The sequence below is a fragment of the Giraffa tippelskirchi genome, chromosome 9, assembly GCF_054371585.1.
Source record: "Giraffa tippelskirchi isolate mGirTip1 chromosome 9, T2T-mGirTip1v1.2.pri, whole genome shotgun sequence".
In the NCBI taxonomy this organism is placed as follows: Eukaryota; Metazoa; Chordata; class Mammalia; order Artiodactyla; family Giraffidae; genus Giraffa; species Giraffa tippelskirchi.
Window position 1 is genome coordinate 20,678,573 of NC_137283.1, and position 27,652 is coordinate 20,706,224.

Consider the following 27,652-nt stretch of genomic DNA (forward strand, 5'->3'; position numbering starts at 1 on the left):
AAACGAACATTTTCACTCTCCTCTTTCACTTTCATCAAGAGGCTCTTTAGTAGTTCTTCACTTTCTGCCAGAAGGGTGGTGTCATCTGCATATCTGAGGTTTTTGATATTTGTTCCAGCAATCTTAATTCCAGATTGTGCTTCCTCCAGCCCAGTGTTTCTCATGATGTACTCTGCATATAAGTTAAATAAGCAGGGTGACAATATACAGCCTTGACGTACTCCTTTTCCTATTTGGAACCAGTCTGTTGTTCCATGTCCATTTCTAACTGCTGCTTCCTGACCTGCATACAGGTTTCTCAAGAGACAGGTCAGATGGTCTGGTATTCCCATCTCTTTCAGAATTTTCCACAGTTTATTTGACTGTGATCCACACAGTCAAAGGCTTTGGCATAGTCAATAAAGCAGAAATAGATGTTTTTCTGGTACTCTCTTGCTTTTTCAATGATCCATCGGATGTTGGCAATTTGATCTCTGGTTCCTCTGCCTTTTCTAAAACCAGCTTGAACATCTGGAAGTTCACGGTTCACGTATTGCTGAAGCCTGGCTTGGAGAATTTTGAGCATTACTTTACTAGTGTGTGACATGAGTGCAATTGTGTGGTAGTTTGAGCATTCTTTGGCATTGCCTTTCTTTGGGATTGGAATGAAAACTGACCTTTTCCAGTCCTGTGGCCACTGCTGAGTTTTCCAAACTTGCTGGCATATCGAGTGCAGCACTTTCACAGCATCATCTTTCAGGATTTGAAATAGCTCAACTGGAATTCCATCACCTCCACTAGCTTTGATCTAACTGATCTTTACGGTCCTATAAAATCAGTCATGTTCCTGAGGATGCACCTAAAATACTGAAAAGTACAGCTGAAGCCTCTCTCAAAGGCAGGTAAACTGACTCACTGTAAACATACAGTCAGTCACATTCTTGGTCCCCGGTGTACTGGTCCTCTCGAGTTCCCCCGACAGTCTGTCTCTCACGCTCCTTCAAGACCATCTCTGAGAGGTTTCCATGGCAGTGACTCAGATCCTCTCCCTCAGGTCAGGCAGAATGAAGTGCTGCCTTTTTCTTTACTCCCAGAGCAAACTTGCAAATCTCTGTTACATACTTACCATGTTGAATTCTAATTTGTTTACCTATTTGTCTCCCACTACAGACTCTTAGTTCCTTGAAGGAGAATAGGCTCAGCTCACCTTTGTAACCCCAGTCCCTAGGGCTGCACACCTGGCAGACAGGTGCTTAGTAAACAGTGGCCAGAAGAGCAAGTGAAAGGGCCCGGTGCACAGTGCCTTTGCTGGAGCACGCCGTGCACTTTCATGCCGTTGCTCATGCTGACTCCCCTCCCGGGCTCCCCGCTGCTGCGTCTCTGTGTCACCTCCTCGTCAAGCTGGAGGAGCTCAGGCCCCGTGCGGGACTGCCTGCCTACTTCGCCATGTGCCCCATGAGACGGGCTTCGTTCTGGTGGATGGGCCGTAGTACTTTTCCTGCTGTATCCTGTTGTTAGAGGTCTGCTGCTTTCTGGATAGATCACAGTATCCTAGAGGGCAGGTGTTACCTGCAGCCTCCTCTGTGATTCCAACACAGGCTAAGGAACACAGACCTTCAGGTAAGATTTACTATCCCATTTTCCAACTGTGAGGAATTATTCTAATCATGTTATCCCTTCCTTCTTTATGTAGTTAACAAGATAATAACCCTCTTGCATGAAAAACGCCAAGCAATATACCATGTTAATATGATAAGAATTTCAAGCACTGCTAGCATTCCTAACAACTAGTGGATTGGCCGGAAAGTTCTTTTGGGTTTTTCCATAACATTTTAGAATCACATTTGTATTCAGAATCTCTTGGAAGGGGAAACTTGAAGATGAGCAGCATCATGAACTAACACTTAGAATAGCAGTTTTAGTTAACTGTTCTTGACAGTAATACAAAAGCCAGTAACCAGATTTTTACTAGTATCCTTGATAAGATCTTTTTCTTCTCAAACTGGTATTTGAAGAAAACCACCACCAGAGAGGTCAATAACAATAAAGGTTAAAGCCAAATACATTCAACTATCTTTGCTCCATTATGCTGCTTTTTTGGACCAGAAGATCTGAAAAAATATCTAACTGATGAAGCAATTTTTGTATTTTCCAGCACTGTTACTACTGAATGGTATTCTTTCATAGCTGGTTTAAAAAATATCTTATCACAGAGTTTCTCGTTCATTAATCACTTGTGGGCTTTTTATTTTTTAATTCAAAACTTTTTTCCCTTTGGAGAGCAAGAATTCTCACAATTACCATTTAAGAACCAGCAGTTCTCTGCCTATCTGCATGACTTTTTATGCAGAAAAGGTTAAGAAATCTTTAGGATTGTTATACACCAAATTAACAAAATGTGAATCTTTTCAACAAGTTGATTCTCCAAAAAATGCTTTAAAGCTTTGCTACAAAGTCAAAAGAAACTAATTGACTAATTAGGAATTGACTACTTCCTTCTGAAGGAACCAAGTTCCCCCAGTAAAAGCAGCAATGCTGAGTTTTTCCTGTAATTCTGGACTACTTAAAACCTAAGCAGATCAATCCTGGTAAAGGTACTTTAGAATAAGTTACTGGTTTCCTCCTATTTCTTTTTAGCCTATAACATCTTCTAGGAAAAAGTGCTTCAATTTCAAATTCATTCATAGGGGAAGGTTTTCTGAAGGGTGGTTCCAACGGCTCACTTTAAAAGAAAAACGTAAAAAGAGCTGAAACCAAGCAGTTTAACCCACACTAGTTTTGATGTCACTTAATGAACCTTAGTTCACATGTAATCATAGTTTTACATAGTTTGTTCAAGCCAAAAGTCTCGCTTCATAGAAACAATCCTGATGCCAAGTCTCGATGATCAGTTATGTAACGTGGCAATGAATGTATCCTTCATAATGTTTAAGTATTGATACATGATGTGACTTCTGAAACTCGAACTCTTAAAAAAATGAGTAAGAATTGAAACAGTCAACCATGAAAGGCAAACAGGGTACAGTGAGGAAACAAAACAAGGGAAACTCAAGCCCAGCCTGCAAGACCAGGAGCTCCTGCCTGCTGTTTTCAGGTAAAGTTGGGTAAATTTCCCCACAGCCTGCTGTGTATCTTAGTATCCTCAACAAACAAAAGGATGGAATTGGGTCCGATGCCATCTGGGGTCTTGGGTGCCTCGCACACCTATGATTCTGGGTGAATTGCTCAGCTCCACTCACTGCTTAGGCCAAGTTCACCGCTTTGCGAAGTGTGCATCATGGAAGCAGCTTCAGAACCACCCTCAGGGAGCAATTCAACACCCCAGATTCTTAGTGTTGAGAGGACAGGCCAGGCCTGCTTGCATGGCATTTACTACCACAGACTTCCCAATAATAGCTTCAGACGTGTCTATAGAGAGCTAATTGCTTCCTTTATTTAGGTCTGTATTAGATCGATTTCTCTTACGATTTTTTGACATCTAATTTAAAGCACCTGATTTAATGGCGATTCTTATAGCCACAGCTCTAAGGGAGAGGAAGGGAGCCCAAGCATCGGTCCATGCGTTAAAGAGCTCGCCTCTGGGGGGGTTACACAAGCAGCCGCAGCAGACAGACTCGTGCATCGGTGTAGTCCCGGGGACCATTTGTCAAGTGTTTCACAGCAGGGTTAAAGACTCAATAAAACAATAAGCAAAGGAAACTAGTTATCTCCCTATAAGTTTTACTTATGCAGGTTATTACTCATTTTAGGGGGCTACCCAGCTCAGCACCATAAATAGCCTTCCTTAATAAGGCTTTCTCCTCTCATTAGTCTTTTTATTTGCACCTTAATACAAGTGAAAGAAACAAATTTGAGGCCAGATAGTATCTTGGGGCTCAGTTTGGAATAATTTAGTTGGCAAAGAAACATCTAATGCAAAGTAGGACTGCTTAAAGTGCCATGGAAACCACCTCCAAGAAGAGTTTACTCTAGGCAGAGTCTTCACTAGTTACGTTCCCCAGAGTAATCAAGCAGCTGTGGGTCTACCTTACTTACCACTTACCTCCGGGCCAGCCTGGCCTGGTAACTACTGCTGTGTAAAATGTATAATCTCGTGTATGGAACTGATTAAAAAGCTTTCAGCACGGTGTGCAGGGTGATCCCAATCAATGCGGCTGAGGGCAGGTTCTCCAAGCACGGAGGTCATCACCTGGTGACTGAGTGCTTGTTTTAAGGGGGCCAGGAGGGGGCAAAAAGAATGCCCCCTTCCCCTAGCTTAGTTACAGGGGCAAGGTGTTTATCTTAGGGACAAGGAGCAGGACGCAGCAGCACGTGTGTGGACGGCTGAGCTTGGTGAGGGCAGGGGTGCGTTCGGAGTGCTCATTGCCCCCCTCCCAGCACCGGCCTCACTGCCTGGACGACGGCAGCCAGGGAGGATAGTGCTCTTCCTGGACTAGGGTTTATCCCCTGGATGCTGAGTGTAAGTACCTGGGGAGAGGAGCTGAGAGATCTAAGGGGCAGAAAAGAAAAGCCAGACACAGCTTGTCATCTTCTGTCAGTGAAGAAGACAGGGCAGTTTTCCACTGTGTTTTTCTGGACAGTGCTTCACTGAAGTAGTTTGCATTTTCTGGTTTTGTTTTTCACATTAAAACCTCGTCCTGAGCAGCACTGAAAGTAGTGTCATAGGCTTATCCTGTCAAAGGGGCAGTGAGGGGGGAAGAGAGGGGAAACCGATGGACTGAATGGGCTTATCACCCATTTCCTTTTCTGTCCAGATGATAAACTTCAGCATTGTAACAGGAGCACTACTGTTTTTTTCCCCCCTCACCAAATCTGGTGTGTATCATAGTGTGGTGTGTGTATGTGTGTAGCCAGGTAGGGTTCTTTTCTTTACCTGATCCTTTAATTCTGACAGCTGTCCAGAGAGGTTGGTGACAAGCTTCATGGTGGACTCCAGCTTCTCCTGCAGGTTCCTCAGCTCATTCTGTTCTCCTTCTGAATCACTGCTGACCAGGGACATGGCTCTCATCCTGGGGAACCAGTCTAGGTTTCTTTCCTAGAACCCAGATGGAAAAAAGAGGGCGTCACTTCTACCAGCAGAGACCACAGAGGCACTCTTACCATGCCATCCTGTCTTGGCAGCATCGTTCATCAGGCTGTCTCTGCCTGCTACACAACTAATGTACTGCACTGTGTATTTAAAAAAAAAAATTCAGTAAATATCTTTATAATTGAGTATAAGTAAACTCTCTTAATTCCTAGAAGAAATCACTGTAAAATTACACATGGGTCAAAGTGGGTTTCCAAACAAATTTCCTCAACTCCGAATGCTAACAATGACGTTCCACCTGTGACCTCTGCAAATTACAGAGCTAATGAGATCTGAGTCTTAAAACTGTGGTCCCGTATACACAATACAACTTACCATTTTAATCACTTTGAGGTGTACAGTTCAGTGGCATTAAGAGCATTCACTCTGCTGTGCGACCCTCACCACCATCCATCCTCAGGGATTCTTTACATCTTCCCCAACTTAAACCCCAAAATCATTTGCAAACAAACACTCTAGAAGTAAGTGGATTTTAAGATCCCGGGTGTTGTGGGATTTACCAGCTACGTGTATGGGTGTGCTCTTGGTAGACAACTGTCAAGAGGCTGAAAACGGAGAGTGGGTTCAGTTGCCTTCTTTGTGAACTTACGAAGGCCACCCCTCAACTCTTGCTTCCTGCTCCTCCAGGCCTGAAATGGCTAGCCTGTGCTGTCGGTTGCTGTAAGAAAGATCCATTCAGTCTCCTCCCCTCAGCATCTCCACCCTTTCTTTTTCTTTTTTTTCATTTCTCACATTTTATTTCTATCCATGCTCTTGAGGTTATTCACCTCTATCATGTCTGTATGATGGAAACACTGTAATAGGGTCCTACTGCATAACTCTTGACAACTCTGCTTTCAGTAACATCACACGGGTCACTTGAAACGGCCATGGTGTTAGTATTCAAAGTGGCAAACACGACAAATCAGTTCCCCCTCTTTTCCCAAACATTTACCAGCACAAAACTGGTCCCTTAATCTAAATGAGATTTCGGTCCCTTCATCAATATTACCCGAAGGGTAGGCCAGGTAGATTCAATGCTTGGTGATTGCAATCAAATTGCAAACTTGAAAGAGAAACGAATATCCCTATGCTCCTGTATCTGAAGAGAACTGGACTTTTAGGACTAAAACACATATATACTCTGAAGGGAGCAAAAGGATACTCTTAGGGGTTACCTGAAATTTGTGATGATGTACATGTGTTCAACTCAACTAGAGAGAGCAGCGTAGATTTCATGATATATACTTCAAGAATATTGGGTCTGCATTTACACATTAAGGAGAAGATTTATATTTGTTATTTTAATGTGACAAAGACATTATTGCAAATAAGTTAGGGGTCCACCCTTTCTTTTAATACCTGTTGCTCATGCCTGTAGACACCGTTTCTCACTGCTGGTTAACAGAATGGACAAGACTCTTCCTCCCACCTCACTTCTTTCTGCCTACATCTGCTTTTCTCCTATTTCTCCTAAAAAGTACACTTTAGAGGTGAGTGCTGTACAGAAAGGTAGGAATGAACCACAGAGAAGCTTCATTAGCTGGAAGTAAGGGGAGGAAAACCTATCCTTCCACATCCATGTGCTATCACGTTTCATCTGGGCCATTCCGATCTCATCGGGATAAATTCTAATAAACATTCTAACACAAATCATGACCACCCCCCCCATCCCCCCTGACACACACATGCAGAATTTGCTATTGGTGCTTTGTGTACACGAGAGGTCAGCAGAATTTTTCTGGTTAGTATTTTCTGATAGGCTCTTTGGCTTTCTGGACCACATGGAATGTGGTCACAATGAATCCACTATGTAGTCCCCAAACAGTCATAGACAGTGCACAAGTGAATGAGGTAGCTGTCTCCCAATAAAACTTCACAAATTCTGGTGGAGGGCCCACTTTGACCCACAGGCTGGACTTTGCCAACCTGTCATACAAAACACAAGGCATCAACATACTCAAAATCAAGAACAAAATCCCACAACACATGTCTAAATATTAAAAAGCAAGACAACCATGTCTTGACCTATAATGTGATCTAGCAATATAGAAGCCAAACAAGAACTAGTTGATAGTATCACAAAGAAGGCACCACACTGGCACAAGGGGTCCCATCTACTTTAAAGCGTTTGTTTAAGACGTGGGGAGTCTCTAGCCTGCCTGCATCCTGAGACCAGGAACCACCTGAGTACAGCGACTAAAACACAGCAGACCCTTGATAAATACTTGTGGACGCAAGGAATGGTAAATCCACTGTTTCCTGGGGGTCTGGGAACTAATGCTTCCATGGTGAATCTCAACTGTTTAGAATGCCTGTGGGAGGAGGAATATGACATTGTCTCCCTGCCTGTGCCACACGCCGTGATCAACACTCCCTTCACATGGGCCCTGACAGTAGCCTCCAATAGTTCTCGTCACCTTCCCTCCACAGACAGAGCAGTAGGCAGAAGAGCATTTGACAAATATATTCCATTTTGAGGATGACCAGCCTAGAACTCCGGACTGTTGCCATGGCTGCAATCGGTTCTCTGCTGTGTGTCTACAGCAAAGAAGAGGAGAGCAGACATCTGAAAATGTTTAAGCACAGTAGCGATGCCGAAAGGCATGTGGGCAGCTGTCACTGATGACACTTGCCACCCCAAGTCATCATCACACCTTCCTCCTCTGTCCCTCTCAGGGGGCAATGGCCCAACTGATCAGGAGAGGGTGCATGGACGGGACAGGTGTCTGGGGGTTACTGATGCTCATAGACAGCTCAAGCCCCATGACAGGAGGAGAGATGGGTGGGCCAGGCTGATGGACCATGAGCACAACTGCAGGAGACCAGCCATGCACCCGAGGCCGGACATCCACGGGGATGGCTACACGTGTCTGCACACTGACTCCCAAGGAAGCCAGGTAAAGAAGAAAGACCCAAAGTCCCCCTGAAACCGTCAGACTCTGAAGAGCACACAGACACACCATCCGTGGGGATGCCACAGACATCCTGTCGGGAGGGTGTTCCGAGATGGTAGGGCAGAACCCAGCCCCAGAAGAGAGGGTGACTGGTAGAGGGCAAGGAAGAAGGAAATCCCTGTATTTCACAGGAGACCCTGAGAATGACCTGGTGTTTACAAACTGTGAGCTGCTGTTGCTGAGTATATCTGGAAGGAAACATTTGCTCGTTCTTTGGATTCAACTCAAAAGCATAAGCACTCTCAGAAGAAGAAATACAAGTGCTTCAGAAGTCTTTACGTACTTGGCGTTGGCGACCCAGCAGCGAGGCCCCTGCACCTGGTCTCTGCCTCCTGGACCTTGTTAAGCTGGTCATGGCTTTGAAACCTAAGTATGAGCCAGGGTTCCACCCATCAGAGTGCTTGCAGTTTAGTTAAGGAGAGGGGATGTTTCTGTTAAAAAGCAGAACTGAAGAAAGCAGCTAGGCTGTGTCAAGGGAGCGAGAGTCAGGTCAACGTCGGATGTGACTGCGGGGGCTGTGAGTGGCTGGTCTCCCCTTCCTGGAAGGCCTGGGTCTTGGGGAAGGTTTGCACTTGGTCACATGAGGGGTCAGCGCAAGGGCTATTCAGCAGGTGGTTGCACACAGCCCAGAAACCAGAGTGGTCCGAGCTGGGGAGGAGAGCAGGCAGACTGCGGTGGGCCCGCATGCGATGCTGGCTGGACGGCTGGACTGGTAAGGCAGCGAGGTAGCAGTGACAGCAGGCGGTGAGGAAGGGCAGAAAGTGACCTGGAGCCCCTGCCTGGCAAGTCACCAAGGCCTGACATACAGAGGAACATGCAACTGTTGAAAATGGGCAGAGGATTCACCTCAAACCTGGCTCTCAGATCTTTCCTATGTGCACTGGCTTAGCGAATCCTCCATAAAAATAGAAAACAGCTTTCCAAACAAAATCTACATTAAACAGGTCTTCAAAAGAATACAGAAAATCGATGCAAAGTCTGCACGTACCTTAAAGAACAGTTTCTTCTTATTCTAAAGAGCAAGTGACCAAACGACTATAGATGGAAAAGAGACTTTGTTCACAGTGGATTCCTACCTTCTTCCATGGGGTGTGTGATGAGATCCCGTGACTCCTAAGCAATGGTTTCAGAAAGGCCTCTGACAAATGCAAAATACACAGACCCCATCCAACAACCGATTACTGAAAAGACCATTGATAATTTCTGTGCTTGGCACAGGGCTGAGTGCTGAGGGTCTAGAGACAGGATGGCAAGATCCCTATATCCCCAAGGGGCGGTAGTGCCAGGAACGTGGGTGCAGGGCATGGCTCTGCATGTCCATGGACCCCACTGCAGTCTCAGCCCCAAGTGCTCGGTGCCCAGTGAATGTCTGCTGCACCGGTGAACGGGCTCCACTGGCCCTAAGGTGGCTGCTACTGGCATCTGTGCTCCTCCCCTCAACGGTCAAGAGATGCACTTCTGATGCTGTTTGCTTTCGCTTCCTCTGGCCTTCTGTACACTGGTTCCTCGTACTCCTGGGAATAAAGACCCTGTCCAAGGGCTACATAAAGCCATAAGCAGAAACAATGCACCTCATTAGAATGTCCAGTTTAGTCAACGGTAAACGATTGAAAATACATTAACCTCAAAATATGCCCTGGAGCAGAACATGAAATTCAATCAGATGTAAAGGTAAAACCCCATGATTTTACAGAAACGTCATCCTTTCTACAGGTCACTTTGGACCCTGTAGGGCTTCCCTCATAGCTCAGTTGGTAAAGAATCTGCCTGCAACGCAGGAGACCCCAGTTCGATTCCTGGGCTGGGAAGATCCCCTGGAGAAAGGAAAGGCTACCCACTCCAGTATTCTGGCCTGGAGAATTCCTTGGGCTCGCATAGAGTTGGACACGACTGAGCGACTTTCACTTTCACTTTGGAACCTGTGCCTGGATCCTAGTGATAAGCCTTCATTCTCCATCTCGTGAGAGTCCTTCGGTGCACACGGAGGGACAGGATTTCCTGGTCCAGATACTTCCTGGTGACCACCTTCAAGGCTCTCCCCACAGCCCTCCTCTAACATTTACACCTAACAATGAGCAGCAGAGCTGGGGGCCCTGCGAAATCCCCAAACAAGGGACCCTGGGTGCTCTGGCCTGTGGGTGTTATTAGCTTTTCTGCCCTGACATGGGTATGTACCAAACATTTGAGATCCTTGGTGTAGCCAATATTTTACTTAAATAATCATCCTGGCTGTTAAGTCAAATCTCAAATTACCAACGAATATCTAGTAGTTAAAATAAGCTATTCTGGCCAAACTGTGCTCTCCATTTCCACTGGGTTTTACATCCTGTGCAGAATAATTCCAGTGCAGTGTGAAGGTTCCTCACCAGCACGACCTGGCCCCACAGAGATCTGAATCTTTACAGGAAAAATCCTAAGACTATCCCAGCCTTAGCAGAGGAGCAGAGAGAGAAGTGACTTTCAATTTAGCTCAGACTTGCACACCAAATGCTGATCTTGTTAGAGCGCTCATTGACTCCTGAGGAGTGCGCACCCCTGCCTCTCCAGCCAGCCAGACTCTGAAGGTCTCTGAACGTTTGCAAAAATCCCACCTTCCTGTCAATTCCAGGTCAAAAACACATCTCAGTGTCCCAGCTTCTACTGAATTCTTGAGAAAGTCATCTCCAGCGAAGACATGTTGTTTATACATGAACTCATCTCGGCGGGTGTGTGTGTGTGGTCAGGAGGGTGGGGCTGGCGAGGGCTCGTGGCTTCACTGCCTGTTTGTCGGCCACATCTGTCGCCCTGGGTCTGGGAGCCCCTCTGTGCTTCCCTCGCCCTCCTTGCTGCTGGCACCTCACATACCAATGTCCTTAGGCACCGTCTGCCCCGGTCCTCCTACAATCCAGCCAGCGCGGTTCCCGTCACAGCAAGCACTTCCTCTGTCAGAGCAGACAAACCGACTCAAGCCACAGCCGGAAGCAGGCTGACCACAAGTGCTAAGGTTCTGGTTAGTTCTTTTCTAGGTAAAGTTGGAAAAGTCCCTGCAAAGCAAACACTGAAGTTTTAGACACGGGGGCGGCACTGACCTCTTGAAACGTTCTTGACTGGAAAGAGGGAGGGTGTGTGTGTATGAGAGAGAGAGAGAGAGAGAGAGAGGAGGAGAGGAAGTTGGATTGTATGATGCAAATGCTAATCATTCTGAGAAGTGTGTTTTTTTTTTTTCTCCCTCTTCCCAGGTTCAACTGAAAAGGCAGTTCTAAGAAAGACAGCTGAGATCATCAGTTACCTCCTCAGAGAAAGTCCACTGATGGTTGAGTTTTGTTTACCATGTAAACAACGCAGCATTTATGGCTAAATCCCTTATTCTTTCACAGCCAGACTAGAGAGTTACGTTTTTTTTTTTTTTTTTTTTGGTGGGGTCATGAGGATAAAAGACAGGGTCATGGGCCAGAAGATGGGTCCCAGGAAGGTGGACCTTTTAAGCCACAAAGTCCCCTCCACCCTTCAGAATCCCCTTGGGGAAGATTCAGGAGGGCAGAGATGGTCCTTTCAAAGCAAACGTCAAAGGCGCTGCACCTTACTTACCAAGCAAGACGACAGACTGGACTTCCCAGAGTGCCTGGGCATGACCAGAGTGAGCCCGAGATGGGGGGGGCAGCCTGGAAACAGACTGAGCTTCATGTATCCAAACCCTCAGAAAATGCCTGGAAGAGGGCGGAGGAGGAAGACTGAAGAAAATCCTTAACTTTGCTACAGCAGGAATTTATTACACTCCATAAACTTTAAGTATTTGCCTCTCTTGTGAGTGAAGGTGATTGTGTGTGTGTGCGCTCAGTTGTGTCCTATTCTTTGCGACCCCCATGGACTGTAGTCCACAAAGCTCCTCCGTCCATGGGATTCTCAGGCAAGAATACTGGAGTGGGTTGCCATGCCTTTCCTTCTCCAGGGGATCTTCCTAACCCAGGGATAGAACCTCCTGCATCGGCAGGTGAATTCTTTACCACTTCGTGATCTAGGAAGCCCAAGTTAAGGTGATTATTTGCATTAAAGAGGAAGAAAATAATCCTTATCTCTTTCCTAAGAGAAAACAAACAAAACCCAGAATTTGTTACTTTGGGTGAAAAACAATGATAATGATCGCTATGCTCAATGACTCCAAAATTGCCACTTACAGTATCTATTATACATTTAAAAAGACAAAAACAAAAACCTAAGACAATGAATCCCAAAGGTAAAAAAAGTCAGCGGTTGGGGGCGGTAGGGATGAACAGACAAGAGCACAACACAAGCACGGACCCGAGTGTAAACTACTGTCTTTAGTTAACAATTACTGTGTATTAGTTTATCTACTGTAGTAACTACACCACAGTAAACAGAAGTTACTAAGAGGGGAACTGGAGGGCGAGGTAGGGAGAAGGGGGCACATGAGAACTCGGGACTTCTTGTTCAGCAGTTCTGTAAACCTGAAACTGCTGTAAAAAAGTAAAATCTCTTAAATTAAACAAAAAAGATCCCACACCTGGAATTCGTTGGTGGTTTAGTCACTAAGTCATGTCCAACCGTTGGGACCCCATGGACTGTAGCCTGCGAGGCTCCTCTATTCCTGGGATTCTCTAGGGAAGAATACTGGAGTGGGTTGCTCTTTTCTCCTCCAGGGGGATCTTCCCAACCCAGGAATCGAACCCAGGTCTCCTGCATTGCAGGCAGGTTCTTTACCAACTGAGCTGTGAGGGATGCCAGACCCTAATGCAGGGATCCAGGTTCCTGTATGTCAGAGGTCTGTTTCTGCAGCAGCCCCAGGCTGTCAGTGTGGCAATGGGAAGAGCCGTGTCCTGGAGTCAGGAACTGAAGCCCAGACGCCCCAAGTATTCACAGGACAGTGAGCTGGGCGAGTCAGCCAACCAACCCGGGTCTCTGCTTCCCTTTTTTTTTTGAAAGCTACTTCACAGGGTTAATGTGAGAATCAAATGGCTGTGAGAATGTGTCTGTCAACTGGAAAGTACGATGCAGAAGTACTGTAGGTCAGTGTCCGCAGCCCAAGGTCACAGAGCTGGTCTGTCGTCTGAGATGCTGACTCCAGGTGTAGCGCCTGATCCCACGTGAGTGAGTTCTTCCTTTCCCAGATTTCAGACGCAGGGATTTCTCTCTTCGGGGTGGAGCCACGTGAAGGGCGCCCAGGCCGGCCCCGAGTACAGGCATGAGCCCGGTCTGCTCTCGTCTCAGCCGACATCACCCAGACAGGCCCCGTTATGTAATCTTCAGCTGGGCTGGAATGACCACTCACCCTTCCCAGACTTGGTTAATAGTTGTTCTTGGATGATACAGTGTAACAGAGCCGGGCCCTCGCCAGAGCGGGGACCGCACCCATTTCTGATGAAATCCCTAGGCAAGGCCAGCTGCAGCGCCACCATTCTATGTCACTGTCGACCCTCAGGTGAAGGGAGGCTGGGCCTGCACTGGGGCCTCGAGATGGCAGTGCCCATCAGTCAGAGAGGCGCCTCTGGGCCCTGGGTACCGGGTTGCTGGGTGGAGGAAGCCCGGGGTGGCAGAGGAGGGGAGAAAGGTCAGGGAGGGGGTGGCGGGGGGGTGCTGTGCCAAGCAGGGCAGGGCAGGCCGGCTGGAGATTCCTCAGGAAGAACCTCCAGGGGAGCCCGCCCTCCTCCCTGGCTGGCTCAGGACATTCTGCTCAGGCAGCCTCCCGGGCACGTCCAGTTAGCTAAGCAACCCACCAGAAGGTTCCTTGTGGTCACGCACAGGGTTTTGGCAATTTTTCTTGGTTTTTCTTCTATTCTCTTTTGGATTCCAAAAGTTTAAACTTTGGTCTCTTAATACCTTTATACAATGATGGTTTTTTTTCTTTGTTTGTTTGTTTTTGTTATTGTTGTTGGTTTCTTTTTAGCCTACTTAAAGAGGCTTTCCAAAGTTCTTTGCTATTGTTTCAGGGCAAAATACTTGGTGTCTGTCTTTGAACACACGCCCTATGCACACCTGCGTGCCTCCCTGCACGGCTGTTTCACCTATAGCTGTGTCCCCGTCGGACCCCATGTGCCAGGCGGCTCCTCTGGACCAAAGAACAGCCCTGCCTGGACCCCCTGAGGATCAGGTGATGGGAAGATGACCATATGGCTTCAGTGAGACCTCAGGGCGGGCCACCAGCATCACCCTGACCTGAGAGGGGTTTGGAAGGAAGCTGCCCACAGCCTGAACACTTCTGGGAGGGAGAGAGGATCTGCCAAGCGTAGATTCTCCAAATTCCTCCCTCCTTTCCGGTGCCCCACGTTACCAACCTGCCCCCTTGCATCCTTACCCCAAAGCTCACTGCCATGTCCACGTGGGTCTCCCATCTCCCTCCTGACACCCACGTCCACTCCTGACAAAGACCCTCAGGAATTGTTTGAGAGTGGAATTATGGAGCTAAAGATGGCCCAAGAGACCCTCTGATTCAGCCTCCTCATTTTTTTAGGTGGTAACATTGGAGCCCTGCAGAAAAGCAGGTCTGTGAAAGGAGAAGCCAAGAACTTGGTTCACATGCATAATCTTTCAATATGAACGGCCGTACCTAACTGCTAGGATCTTTTCCTCATTCTCATATTCCCAGGCGCATGCTACTACACTGCCTTCAGAAGAAATACATGTTAAAGAATCCTGAATACATGTATGTGATAAAAATAAACTCAGAACATCTTCGTAAAGGCCAGGGGGTCACACGCCTCTTGGCTGTGTCCAGCTTGACACTGTCCGTGTTCAGAGCAGAGGAGAGATGAAGAAGTGATTGCTGGGGAGTCACCAGGGTGGGCGTGGAGCCTGGGGCTGAGGGATAAGGAGGGTGGCCCAGTGGGGGCTGCAGTGGGCAAAGGCGCAGGAGGTGAGTCCAAGGTATGGAAGGGAGAAAAATGCGTTCTTGGGAGTTTAAAACATCTGCTGAATTGGGGGAAATGAGGGTGTAAACAAACACCTATCTACACATACAAGCCTGTACAAACATGTACATCCCCGCAGTCGCCCCTGGACTAACGAACCAAGGGGTAGACGCGATCATAGGTGCTGGACCCACCACCCGCCAGGCGCACCCTCAGGGGACCCGTGTCCCGGGCACCCGCCTTAGCAGCTGAGTTCCTTTGGGGTGGGTAACAGCTTTGCTCCCCTAAAGGTGACACACAGCGCTGAGCACTCCTCGGCGGTGGTGAGGACATAGGGGACTCTGAGCAGAGGGCTGGGAGGTCCCTGCAGACCCATCTCCCAGCGCCTGAGTGCCTCCCAGAGAAGGAAGCTGCCTGTGAAGTCGCTCAGGCAAGGGTGGCTTCATACCCTCCGGATCATCGGAGGGCAGGACGGGGCGTGAGCCCGGGTGTGGAAACTTAAGCCGAGCAACTGCTATGTGCAGCTGCCTCGGACACGAACCCAAGCTCCAGCGCCGAGGGTGGGGGCGAGGGCACGCCTGGCCGGCTGGGAGGCGCATCCATGATGCTGACACGCTGTTTCCAGCCACCCCGAGGCAAGTGCCAAATCCCTGTGTGCTTCTCCCTTACCCGACATGCTTGCACTCGGCCGCGCTGTCAGCGAACTTCAGAGAGCGCTCTGAGGTGGATCAGAGGCCGGCACCGGCTGCATCCTCACCCGCCCGCCGCTGAGGGCTTACGGAGCCCGGGCAGCATCTTACCCAAGGCCGCGGCCTCCCAGAGTGAGGAGGAGATGGTGGGGTGCTCGTTTCTCATAAGAGGGCAGAGTGCATTCCCAGAAAATACCCGGGAAAGGAAAGCTGACAGCATGACTGACACTGAAATATCTCCATCTCGGGCACTTATCACCCCACCCCACCCCCACCCCGCCTCTACCCTTTCTCCCAGCATCCTCTCTGGAATTCGCGATCAAAGTCCAAACCCATTACTTCACATCTGCGTGGAAGCAGAGGGTTTCCACGCCACTTTTGCAGTAGCCATGGCCTGCCTGCCAGACCCATCTACACGACGCAGAGAAGGGGCAGAAGGGGAGGTCGGGGAGCATTATCAGGGGCACACACCCCTCCGTTTGCACCCTAAGTCCTATCTGTGAGGGACTTCCTTGAACTAAGGCCCCTCGTGATGGCCGTGTGAATTTCTATGGTCACTTCTCTGCTCATGGTGCCACTGTCACCAGCCCTTCCCTGTAGCTACTTTTTGTTGTTGTTGTTTAGTTGCTGTGTGTGTGTGTGTGCTCAAGTCTCTCAGTCGCATCTGACTCTTTGTGACCCCAAGGACTATACCCTGCCAGGCTCCTCTGTCCATGGCATCATCCAGGCAAGAATACTGGAGTAGGTTGCCATTCCCTTCTCCAGCAGATCTTCCTGATCCAGGGATCGAACCCATGTTTCCTGCATTGCAGGCAGATTCTTTACCGACTGAGCCATCAAGAAAGTCCTGCGTAGATGTGCAGGGCCTGACGTTGATCTGACTATGATCCACACGCAACTCTCAGCCTCCACTTGCGTCCTGAGTTACACCCCCACCCCCGCCCCCCGATTCCCTGGACTACCTGGGGCAGGAAGCTGTAGTGCTCATTTGGGGAGCACCTATGGGTAGGTTTTATAGCACCAGGCTGTGTCTTGGGTCAGAAAAGGAGCAAGACTCCAGTCGATCGATGCCCCTTTTAAGCAGAAGGCAGCGCCAGGTCCTCAGTTCCTGTCTTGATCTTTAGCCCCTGCTAACACGCTGCTTCCTGTCTTTTCTTATCAAATACAGATAAGCACAAATGCTAAAGCCAGATGTCCGCTTGCGCCTGCGTGTGACTCGTTAGCACTGTTTACTCATAGTAGATGTTTAGTGGTGCTTACTTTGCTAATAGAACTTATCTGCTTGGAAAGTTTACCCAGGAACTTATTTTTTTTTTTAAAAAAAGGCTTTCCCTTATGTGACTTTTTTGCATGCAAATTTCTAAGGGCTTTCAGCAGAGCATTTTCTGGGAATGCACTCTGTCCTCCTATGCAAAACAAAGACCTCACCATCTTCTAAGTGTACCCCTCTGACTGCCACCACGATACTACTGTTAACTTGGAAATTCGCTTGTTTTTATGTCCCTGTACTGTGAGTCTCTGAGGAGGTCAAGTGAACTAATAAAAGATGGAACAAGCTGGAAAACGTCCAGTGGATTAGTGTGTGTGTTGGCGGGGGTGGAGGGGGGCGGGTGGGCAGGGGGAGAAGGCTGTCTACTCTCGCTGTGAGAAAAAGTCAGCACCAGGCTTAAGGGATGATGGATCAGACGCTCCAATGTTTAATTATCAGGGAGTTATAACCATTCGGATGAGTCACCTGGGTGTGGGAGCCCAAGTCTGACTGCGGCTCTGGTGAACCGGCCTTCCCCTTTAACTTACCACTCTCTCTCCCCAAATATGGTCACCAAAGGAAATTGCATCCCCCATTCCTAGCTGAGGGCAATGAAGTTTATCAGATTATCGAACATCTAAATCAACATCTACTTGGGATACTCCCTTTGTAAGGATACTCCCTCCTCCCCTCACGCCCCCCAACTGGTGGATCCAGCGGCAGCTCAGGGAATTAACCCCACCGTGTCCCTGGTGCTGTTCTCTAGGGGATCCTCTTTCCTGCTCCTCCTCCTATTCCTTTCTCTGGGCTCTGCCTCCTCTGAAGGCAGTGAATTCAGCAGCACTGAGGGGAGGAGGGAGATGAGCCAGTTCTCGTCAGGAAAACCCCCTGCAGCCAAGCCAGACCACTACCGGGCTCTCGACACACGGACACCAAGGTGCGTGTGCAAGCACAGAAGGAGCCACTGCACGTGTCAAGACACCTCCAGGGTGGCCGCTCAGCGGCAGACCTGGATGTGAACCCTGGCCCAGGCACTTCCCAGCCCTGTGACGCTGGAGAAAGGCTCAGCCTTCCGGGGCTTTACTTAGGTTCCTGCCTGGGAGATGGTGACAGTGCCACCCGCGATGCTGTTACCGAGACCAGACAAGATCATGCACGCGAAGCATTTATTTCTGTACCTGCTCAATAAAACAAGACCTGTGATGAGGGTATGACCCAGTCTGCCGGGGTCAGGGCAGAGTACAACACAGCCTGCTCCTCTGCAGCGGGATCAGGCTGGCATGGAAGGAGGTTTTCCATTCCGTCCCCTTGTCAATTCACACACTGTCCCAGCAAAGAGGAGGGGCCCGAGCAGCCCCTGGGAATGGGGGTGAGCAGCACTCCACCTGATCACTCGGTCTTCAACTGCAATTAACTCAAAACACAGCTCTGAAAACACACCTTGTGTTGACAAGGTAGAATTCCAAGCGTCAGAAGGGAAATCTCTATTTCATTAGCAAAATACATACATGCCTTCTCTTTCAGTCAGCATTTGGTCTTCTTTACCAACCTTCCCTCTTAATGCTTTTTGAGTTTCTAACTTGAAAAGAATAACTTAAGTCAGCTTACCAGGGACTGAGCTTTTCTCCTGAGCTTCACTGTCATGGAAAATTGGGCTCCTGGGTCCTTCAGGGGAATCATGTATTTGATCTTTGACCTACAATGCACCCACTGTGCAGTATTTAAATTCCTTCAGGCAAAGATACTCACAACTAACTTCCTACTTATTCTGGTTCAACACATCCGACTGCGTGGCCAATCAAATCATCATATACAGACTCACTCACATTCTCATATCAGCTGGCACCAGAGAAAAGCTAACATCTCTCAAACAAGGGCATGTGGTATACCAAGCCTCGTGAAAACTGACGTGTAGTGCAGGGTTAAAAAAACAGTCTGCTTATTGCAAGGGCTATCACCAAAACTCTAGGTGGTAGCACCAAACTTCAAGTTCATACAGGGAGAAGTGAACTCAGGGTTTTTTTTCTCCTGTCTTGAACTGCCAGGGCTAAGTGAGGTCATCCTGTAGTCACATTTCTTTGAAAGTTCAGCCCTGTCTGGGGCCTGAGTCAACGAATCTGAGACCAAATCTGCAGCATACCGGGTGGCATTGGAGTCACAGCCGAGGCTGAGCGCTCTGTGGCCACCGGCTACCAGCACCGCCGCCCATCGTGTGTGCAGAGCCACACACAAACCCACAGTGAACCCAGTATACGTACTGGTGACAGAATCTCACATACAGGACGCGGGGGCCACTCCCCATGGTGCCGGAGCCCCTGGTCCCGGGCAGTGAGCCTGAGTGGAGGATGGCCCTAAATACAGAGAGAAGTCACAAGTACCCGTGACCCACTCCACGGACAGAGAGTGACAATGTCAATCTTGTCCTGTCTCAATGTTTAAGGGCTTCCCTGGTGACTCAGATGATAAAGCATCTGCCTGCAATGCAAGAGACCCAGGTTCGATTCCTGGGTCAGTAAGATCCCCTGGAGAAGGAAATGGCAACCCACTCCACGATTCTTGCCTGGAGCATCCCATGGACAGAGGAATCTGGCAGGGTACAGTCCATGGGGTCACAAAGAGTTGGACATGTCTGAAGGACTAACACTTTCTTCTCCCTTTCAACAGCTTTAAATTTAAGAGAGAGAAGCCACAGGAATTTCCCACGGGAGGAGGTTCTCGGAGTCAAGATGCCCATTCTGACTTTCCTTAGCAACAGCGTGCCAACAGCCACAGGATCTTATGCTTTCCGGGCACCCAGGAGATGTGCTCACGGCAGCTGTCAGCACTGCAGCCCCTCTGTTTAGCACCTGGTCATGGCTCCGTGTCTGCTCCTCTGGCCCTTCCATCTCTCACTGCCTCCCTTCCCGAGCAGTTACCACCCCACTCCAGGGCCCACATATTCCCCTCCTTTCTACCACCCCAAGGACACGTGAAGGGGTATTAACCCCGATCCACAGCTGGGAACTCTGGCCAGGAACGTCCCGTGACTTGCCTGGGGTTACCTGGCTCGGACAGGCCAGAGTCAAAACTCACACCTTAGCTTCTCTGCCTGCGGATCCCATTCTCGGGTATGACAGCTTCATCGGAGGCAGCAGCCTGACCCTGGCTTTGCAAGGAATGTTTCATCTCCAGTGAAAGGAAAGGGGACGATTAGGAGGAGAGGGAAATGATGTCCTGTTATGTCTAGATAGGAATTAATTTGTGGGTGAACATCTGGCTGCTAAGTTCCCAACTGTGAGGCAGAGCATTCAGTGTGCCTTCTTTCCCTCCGGATGTATCTATTTCTAGAAAGAAGACGTCCTGGCTCCCTGATCACCGGCTGGTTCTCATGGGAACCGCAGCATCAGGAGTCACCCTTTCAAAGTCAGCTTGTCTCCTTAGAACCCTTCTTCCATCAGAGCCCCTGGTGGGTTCCACAAAGCACTTGTTGCTTTTTGAGGTGAAAACCTATTTGCCATCCCTGACACTCTATCTGCAAAGTGGCTGTTTGCAGGGTGTCTGGGAAGCTCCCCCACCTTCCAAGTGACTCCAGGGGACATTTCCCATTTGGTTCTGCCAGGTGGTCCTTTGGCAGCTGTGATGCCCCAGTTCTTTAGAAGTCTGAGGAAGTCAACACCCCCAGCCTCCAGTCACGAAGCAAGAGGTAGTTTTTCCTGAGGAGTCCTGGGACCCGATGGGAGCCAAAAGGGCCCCCCGGACGACTTCCCCTTCCATCTCTGACACTGCTCATCCACTCCCCTTCTCCCTCCTTGAAGTTGGAGTCCTCTCAGCCTCCCAGCATTGGTCTCCGTGAGAGGTCTCCTGACTCCTCCTCCTCCCAGACAGACACCCACCTCCTGAGAAAGGATGCTGAGAGGACCCCCACCCCAACCGGCTGGGGTGCCTCTGCAGCCTCTAAGTAGGTTCACAATGGGGGCTGGTTGCCTACTCCACCACGGCTCGAGTTCCCACTGGCTGGTGGCCTCCGACTGAGTGACTCGGCTGGGCACCCCCAGTTTCCAGCCTGCAGGGGCTGGCGCTCTCCAGGGAGCCCCCAGCAGGGATTCAGGTGGCTTTAGAACCTAACACTTCCTGGGCCCTCTCCTAGCGCATGAGACAGACATCTGGTTTCTCAGCAACTCAGACACTGAGGTAAGAATTCCTTGATGCAAAGATTTGTAGAAGGTGTGACAAGAAGTTCTCCCACCAAGAACGGCACGGCTGGGAAAGCTCAGTGAATGCAGGGGCTCTGAGCAGGCAGGGTAGCTGGCTGGGGGTGACTTCTGGCCCTTAATCCTTGTCAGGTGACTGCTCACAAGGCTCCCGCTAAGTCTTTATGATCAAGACAGAAACCCAAAAGCACTGTGGAGTTTTCTGTGACTGTAAAGTAAGGTGATTAACAGAAAACTTCAAAACTGGCCCCCGAAAGATTTAAAGATGGGGCACATTTGAACATGCTAGAGAGAAGCAGACGAAGTGAGGCAGGGGAGAAAAGGAAGGTGTGACTAGGGTGACAACTACAAGCCACCTCTTCTAAACACGAAAGAACTGAATGCGAATGCAGGCTGTCAGACACGATACGCATAGGCTTGTGTTAGCATGAATGTTCAAACATGGTTTAATTCAGTACGATCAACACCAGGAGGAAAAGGAAGGACCTGAAGACCTTTCAGTTCGTGTGTCCCGAGCCTGGAAGCCTGACCTGTGAACTTCTGCATCATCAACACCACAATGTCCAGTCTCCGTGAGAACAGACCCTGCTTCCGCCTGGCCCAGAGCTGCCAGCACCCTTGCCGTGTTCGACGTGGAGGTTATGGAGTACAGTCCATTAAACCTGGGCCTGCATCCCAGCTCAGCCGCTGAGTGCTGCCTGGGCAACTGGCTTAACGCTAAGCCCAACTTTTATCTGTAGAAGCAGACACCCACCACCCTTGTGTCTTTTTATCCTCCTTCTCCGAGTTAACTTTTTCTCCTTCCCTTCTCCTACTCTAACCACTCTGTCTCTTTACCCTTCTCTCTCTCTTTCTTTCTTTTCATTTGGTTGTGACAGGTGGCTTGCGGGATCTTAGCTCCCCGACCAGGGATCGAACCCACACTCAAAGCAGTGGAAGCATGGAGTCCTAATCACTGGACCACCAGGGAAGTCCCATACCCTTCTATCTTTCAAAACCTTTAAGACGGTCATCTCTGGGGTGAAACCCCATCTATTCCTCCTCATCCCCAGAGTTCACCCTTCCTGGCTCCCCACTTTGGTATTAAATGCGTGAAAGATATGGGAGAGGTTCACAGACCGCAGATGGCTCAACCCATAGAAGAAGGAATGCTTCTCCTCAGCACTCAGAGAACCAGCTTGGAGGATGATTTCTTATAGTAGTGTCTATTTTGTCTCTTCTGTTGAACTCTTATTATTCAGAGTGTGGTTCACGGACCAGCAGCTCTGGAAGCCCCTGGACGCTGGTTGGAAACGCAGAATCTCGAGTTCTGTTAGTGCCAGCTGAATCAGAAGGTGAATTCTAACCAGCTCTCGCTATGACTCACGTGTACACTGAACTATGAGAAGCACACAGTGAGACTCCAGGGCCTCCTCGGGACGGCATCCCCAGGAAGCCCCCCAGAACCTGGGTGCTGAAGAACTAGGGCCAGGTGAGTGCTGGCCTGCCCACGCCCACTGCCAGTGAGCAATCCTCAGCTGGGGTTTCTTTACATACAGAGTGTTATGACTGCATTTGCATAAGAAACACACAAAGGCTCAAAAGAATTCATCTGCCAATGCAGGAGATGTGTGTTCATCTCTGGGTAGGGAGGGAAGATCCCCCTGGAGGAGGGCATGGCAACCCACTCCAGTATTCTTGCCTGGAGAATACCATGGACATAGGAGCCTGGTGAGCTACAGTTCATGGGGTCACAAAGAGTCGGACACGACTGAGCGCAGCACAGTACTATACACATCACGGAGCAGAGGGCTCCAGTCCTTGGCAGCATGAAGGGTATCAGTGAACTGTGTGGTCTTCATTCACAGCTGATGCCTCTCCTCTGCAGAGGGAGCAGTGTAAATCACAGAGCCCTTAAACTTCACACTGCATGCCTCCTTTGCTTGGCCATACACCCCTGAACGTTTTAATGAAGTTCAGAACCACGGGTACGAAAGGACAGCAGGCCTGGGAGCCCCAGAGCACGTGTTTGGCGCCTCCACAGTGCCCGGCCTGGGAAGAGCGCTCTGCACACCTGCTCGGCTTCCCCTTTCCTGGGACCCCGGACCCATGAGCAAGAAGATTAATTTGGGACTCAAATTCCTCCATCACATGATCCCTCCCTGATGATTAGCAGAGCGTCTCCCAGAAAGGTGAGGCTGAGGCCAAATGGACCAACCAGGCTGAACGCCATAGAGTGATCATTTTAAAAATATACCACTTAGAGACCAGATCTTATATAAAGAGAAAAAACAGACAAGGATCCATTATTAAGAAAAGAGGCCAAGTGGGCTTCCCTGCTGGTCCAGTGGTTAAGAATACACCTGCCAATGCAGGGGACACAGATTCAATCGCTGGTCAAGGGACGATCCAACACGCCGAGGGCAACGAAGCCTGGGTGCCTCAACTACCGAGCCCATGCGCCTGGAGCCTGTGCTCCACAGCGAGAGAAGCCACTGCAATGAGAAGCCTGAGCGCTGCAACAGGAGCAGCATCTGCTCGCCACAACTAGAGAAAAGCCCAAGCAGCAATGAAGACTCAGTACAGTGAAAAATAAATAAATACAAAAATAAAGGGAAAGAAAAAAGGCCGAGTACATAGACATGGAAGGCAGGCTACTGCGTGAGCCCCAAGGTAAAACCCCAGTCCTATTAAGTAGCCACGTGCTCATCTCTCTGAGCCTCAGTATTTCCTCCTTTAAAATGGAGATGACACCCCATCTGGGGCTTCCTAAATGTGAAGACACATGGAGTTCTAGAGCCTGATGCCTGGCCCACGGTAAAGGACGAGCAGACATCGCTGCCATCGTCCCTGCTGGCTCCCAGCACCGTGCTCCAAGCTGGGAAGCCAGGCCTGAAGGCTCCAGGGTGACCTGCCTCCAGGAGCCCTGCCCGCTCACCTTGATCATCTCCGCCACGTAACTCTCGGGCCCCGTGTACTCCGTGGAGTCCTTCACTTTCACCAGGACGATGAAGCACAGGTAATGCCACATGTTGTGTTCTTCCTTGATGTGCTCTTCAAATGTGACGGTCTTGTTGTCAAACTTGTCTCTTTCCAACCCTAAAAAGAGACAGAAAGCCCCGAGTGAGCAGCCACGCTGCAGAAAAACCCATGAAAGAACTGCCAGAACAGAGGAGGTTGTGGGTTCACTCCTGCCTTTGTAAAGAGTTGGGTTCTGTTGGCCTTATAAATGCATTCACTTTTGTATCCTAGCAGGAAAACACAGGCTGTGAGTCAGATGGACTTGGGCTTGATTTCTACCTCTGTCACTCACCAGTCATTGTTTGGTCTCCGATGTGCCTTAGCTACCTTTGCAGGGGGTGGGAAGACACTGTCTAGGTTCCAAGAGCTGCTGCTGCTAAGTCACTTCAGTCGTGTCCGACTCTGTGCGACCCCATACACAGAAGCCCACCAGTCCCTTCTGTCCCTGAGATTCTCCAGGCAAGAACACTGGAGTGGGTTGCCATTTCCTTCTCCAATGCATGAAAGTGAAAAGTGAGAGTGAAGTCGCTCAGTCGTGTCTGACTCCTAGCGACCCCATGGACTGTAGCCTACCAGGCTCCTCCATGGGGTTTTCCAGGCAAGAGTACTGGAGTGGGGTGCCATTGCCTTCTCCGAGAGCATATGGGGGTTAATCGAGCATGGGTGTGACAGGCTCACGCACAGCAAGCAACCAGTGAATGGGAGTCCCTTCTCCCAGGTAAATGCCAAAATGTAGACATGTTAAAAGGCTTTTGAGGAGGCAGAGTAAGGACAAAAGGAACTTTACATACATTTTGAACTCTAGCTGGTAAGTTTATATTCTGCAGAGGTCTGGGTGAGTAATTCTGAAACTAGTTTCTGTGCATTCTTAGGTTGAGCAAACAGATAAATATATGGTGACACTGGGAGCCAGATATCTAACTGTTAGAGAAATATGGAGCACAAATATGGAAAGGGAGAAAGAATAAACTCTGTAATGGTGAACTGGAATTAGAGGTCTGAGGATGACCTCATCCTTTTTCATATGTTTATAAAAATAGATACAAAACTGTGTGGATACATGTATCCTTTAGATCTATGCCCAAATTAGCCCTGGGAGCAGTGGATGAGCACACCCAGTGACCAGATCTTGGATTCTAAACATCATTCTCCACTGAACAGAACTAGGGCTCTTTGGAGAAACTGCTGATACCAGGGCTGGGTGCGAGAAGGTACAAGGTGAGCTGGAGCCCGTAATACCTCACAGTGCTGAAAACACTAAGCAAGTCTGTAAGAAATGATGGTGATGTGGCAAAGTACAGAAAGCAGCTTTGAAGGAGCTCTCAAATCTGGGGCAATCTGAGCATCAAAATAAATTATGACAGTAAAGGATTATATTCCACTGAATTAAAATAAAAACACAAGAATCCATGTTGTTACAAAGTACAAATATACATGGAGAAAAGAGAAAGCTATTTCTTAAAAAGCCAATAAACAAATGTAGAAATAGTAATAAAGTATATAAAAATCATCATTTGGCAACCATCACAATCACAGACTCAGGCAAAAACTGGATGCAGAAACTGACGAGTTAACATTTCAGAATTAATGCAATATTTATGTCATCTCAAAGGATCTCCCTATAAAATGGTTCTCAACAGTACAAAAAGAAGAAAAGTAACTTCCGTGGAGAAACAGGGCCATTACCTTCTTAACTAAGTGATCAACATTAATATGATCAGTTAGAAGATGAACTGGCATCATGTACCTCCTGATATTCTGGAGAAGGAAATGGCAACGCACTCCAGTACTCTTGCCTGGAGAATCCCGTGGACAGAGGAGCCTGGCGGACTACAGTCCATGGGGTCGCAAAAAGTCGGACATGACTGCGTGACTAACACCTCCTGATATTATGCACTGAGGAGAATACATTATTTCTTTGATGTTCCTATAAGAAATCCATAACCTTAATCACACCACGGGAAAACATCAGACAGTCCCAAACCAAGGGACGTTCGATAAGATAACTGACTCTTAAATTCTTCAAAAATGTCAATGAACTCAACACATGACCTGGGACTTTTGCTATAAAAAACATTATTAGGGTAAAGTGTGAACTTCGAATAGACTATGTAGATTAAGTATGAGTACGGCATCCTTGTTAATTTCCCACTTTCCATAATTATATTGCGTGTGTAAGAGAAGGTGCCTATCTTTAGGACAGTATAGTATTGAAATAGAGATAAAGGGGTATCGTGTCATTCACTCTCAAACCACTCAGAAAAACAGTGTGTGTGTGAATAAAGAAAATGATAATAAACATATTCAAGAATTGGGATGAAGAGTCCACACAAACTCTCTGTACTAGTCTTGTGACTTTTCTGAAACTTGGGAACTGTCAAAATGAAAAGGTTTACATGGTTTTAAGGGGGCAAAAAGCTTATGATCCTAATTTTTAAAATGGAAACGTGATCACTTTGAGTATACATACTGGTGAGAAATTTATGTATTTAATAACCATTGATATACTAGGAACAATCCTGAAATGATTACTTAGCTCCCAAATTCCTACATGATTACTTTGCATTTTATAGGTATTTCCTTGGAGTTAGGCTGACAATGATTTCTTTGGTCCCCCATGTACCTCTCTTACATAGCAGTTTACTATTTATTAGCAGGTGTCTACACTGTGCAGGCTCTATGCTAGGACTGTTTCATAAACTACTTCAGCTAAGTCCCAAGATAATGCAGAGAAGTACATTATTGTACCCATTTTACAGATGAGCAATAAAGGTTCAGAGAAGTGAAGTGACTCTACCATGGTTACATGGCTCATAAGTGTCAGAGGCTTAATCAGAACACAAGTCTGACTCCCAAGCTCTGAGCATTTCTGCCATATGCTCTAAGAGGGCTGTATTTCCACTGAAAACCTGATACCATCTGCAGTGAAGACATCCACAGGCTGGAGTTGAATGAAAGAGCTCCATTCTAATTACTTAGAGTGGGAACAAGAGATAGTCTGGCAGCCCAACAACCAAAAGGCCCGAAGACACAGGCATTTCAAATAACGTACAATGATGTTTCTGCTACCCTAAACTTTATTTCTTAAAACCCACCAGCAACAGCTGCACTAACTCATGGCACTCCAGGTATTTCCCAGGAGCACAGAGAGGAGGCCCACAGAGAGTCAAGGACAGGGACTCCGGAGAGGGCAGCAGCAGCCCACCCCGACCCCCCAGCAACGGCCGGGGGCACCACTCACCACAGATAAAGCACGTGGTCTTTAAGATCTCCTCTTTCTTCTGCTTTTCACTCCTCAGGTCAGCAAAGGTGTCAATGATGACCCCAAAAATCAGATTAAGGACAATGATGATGACCATGAAGAAGAACAAGAGGTCATAGATCACTCGAGCAGCAAAGAGGGGCTCCTGGAAAAGAGGAGCGGGGGTGGAGGGGTAGGGATGGGGGGGGTGCAGTGCTGTAACCTGTCAGCAGGTACCCCCTTACCCAACCCCTGGGTCTGCAGCCCTCCGGGCAGAGGAGGCGGACTGAATGCACCCAAATGAGATGTCCCGAGCCCCCTGGCTCACCCCACCCCCATCAGCACATTGGGCATCAAGCTGTAAAAGCCACAACCTCATCTCTTTTCACACCCCCTGGGTATACTGTGAGTTCTCCGAGTGTCATGTGGCACCTGCC

At 48.5% G+C, this 27,652-nt stretch overlaps 1 protein-coding gene and 2 long non-coding RNA genes across 7 annotated transcripts in view; 2 read left to right on the forward strand and 1 right to left on the reverse strand.

The window, feature by feature from the left end:
- LOC145520777 (uncharacterized) overlaps positions 1 to 5,199 on the forward strand; it is a 204,587-nt gene extending 199,388 nt beyond the window's left edge. The window contains exons 7-8 of one of the 3 annotated variants that reach the window (XR_014064810.1): positions 1,150 to 1,599; positions 4,874 to 5,199. This is a non-coding gene — a long non-coding RNA (uncharacterized LOC145520777). The remainder of the gene's footprint in view (positions 1 to 1,149; positions 1,600 to 4,873) is intronic. The other 2 variants (XR_014064815.1, XR_014064814.1) reach the window with 2 other exon arrangements.
- The window catches only part of ITPR1 (inositol 1,4,5-trisphosphate receptor type 1), a 324,295-nt gene that overhangs the window by 5,736 nt on the left and 290,907 nt on the right, over positions 1 to 27,652 (reverse strand). For all 3 annotated transcript variants that reach the window (XM_081528188.1, XM_081528187.1, XM_081528186.1), the window contains 3 exons: positions 27,216 to 27,381; positions 23,892 to 24,052; positions 4,853 to 5,014 (listed from right to left, as the gene is read on the reverse strand). In XM_081528188.1, coding sequence (XP_081384314.1) covers positions 4,853 to 5,014; positions 23,892 to 24,052; positions 27,216 to 27,381 — 489 coding nt within the window. The remainder of the gene's footprint in view (positions 1 to 4,852; positions 5,015 to 23,891; positions 24,053 to 27,215; positions 27,382 to 27,652) is intronic.
- LOC145520782 (uncharacterized) lies at positions 10,613 to 17,099 on the forward strand. The gene is made up of 6 exons (XR_014064822.1): positions 10,613 to 10,709; positions 10,861 to 10,993; positions 11,223 to 12,017; positions 12,925 to 13,085; positions 13,929 to 14,089; positions 14,450 to 17,099. It is a non-coding gene; the product is annotated as an uncharacterized LOC145520782 (long non-coding RNA).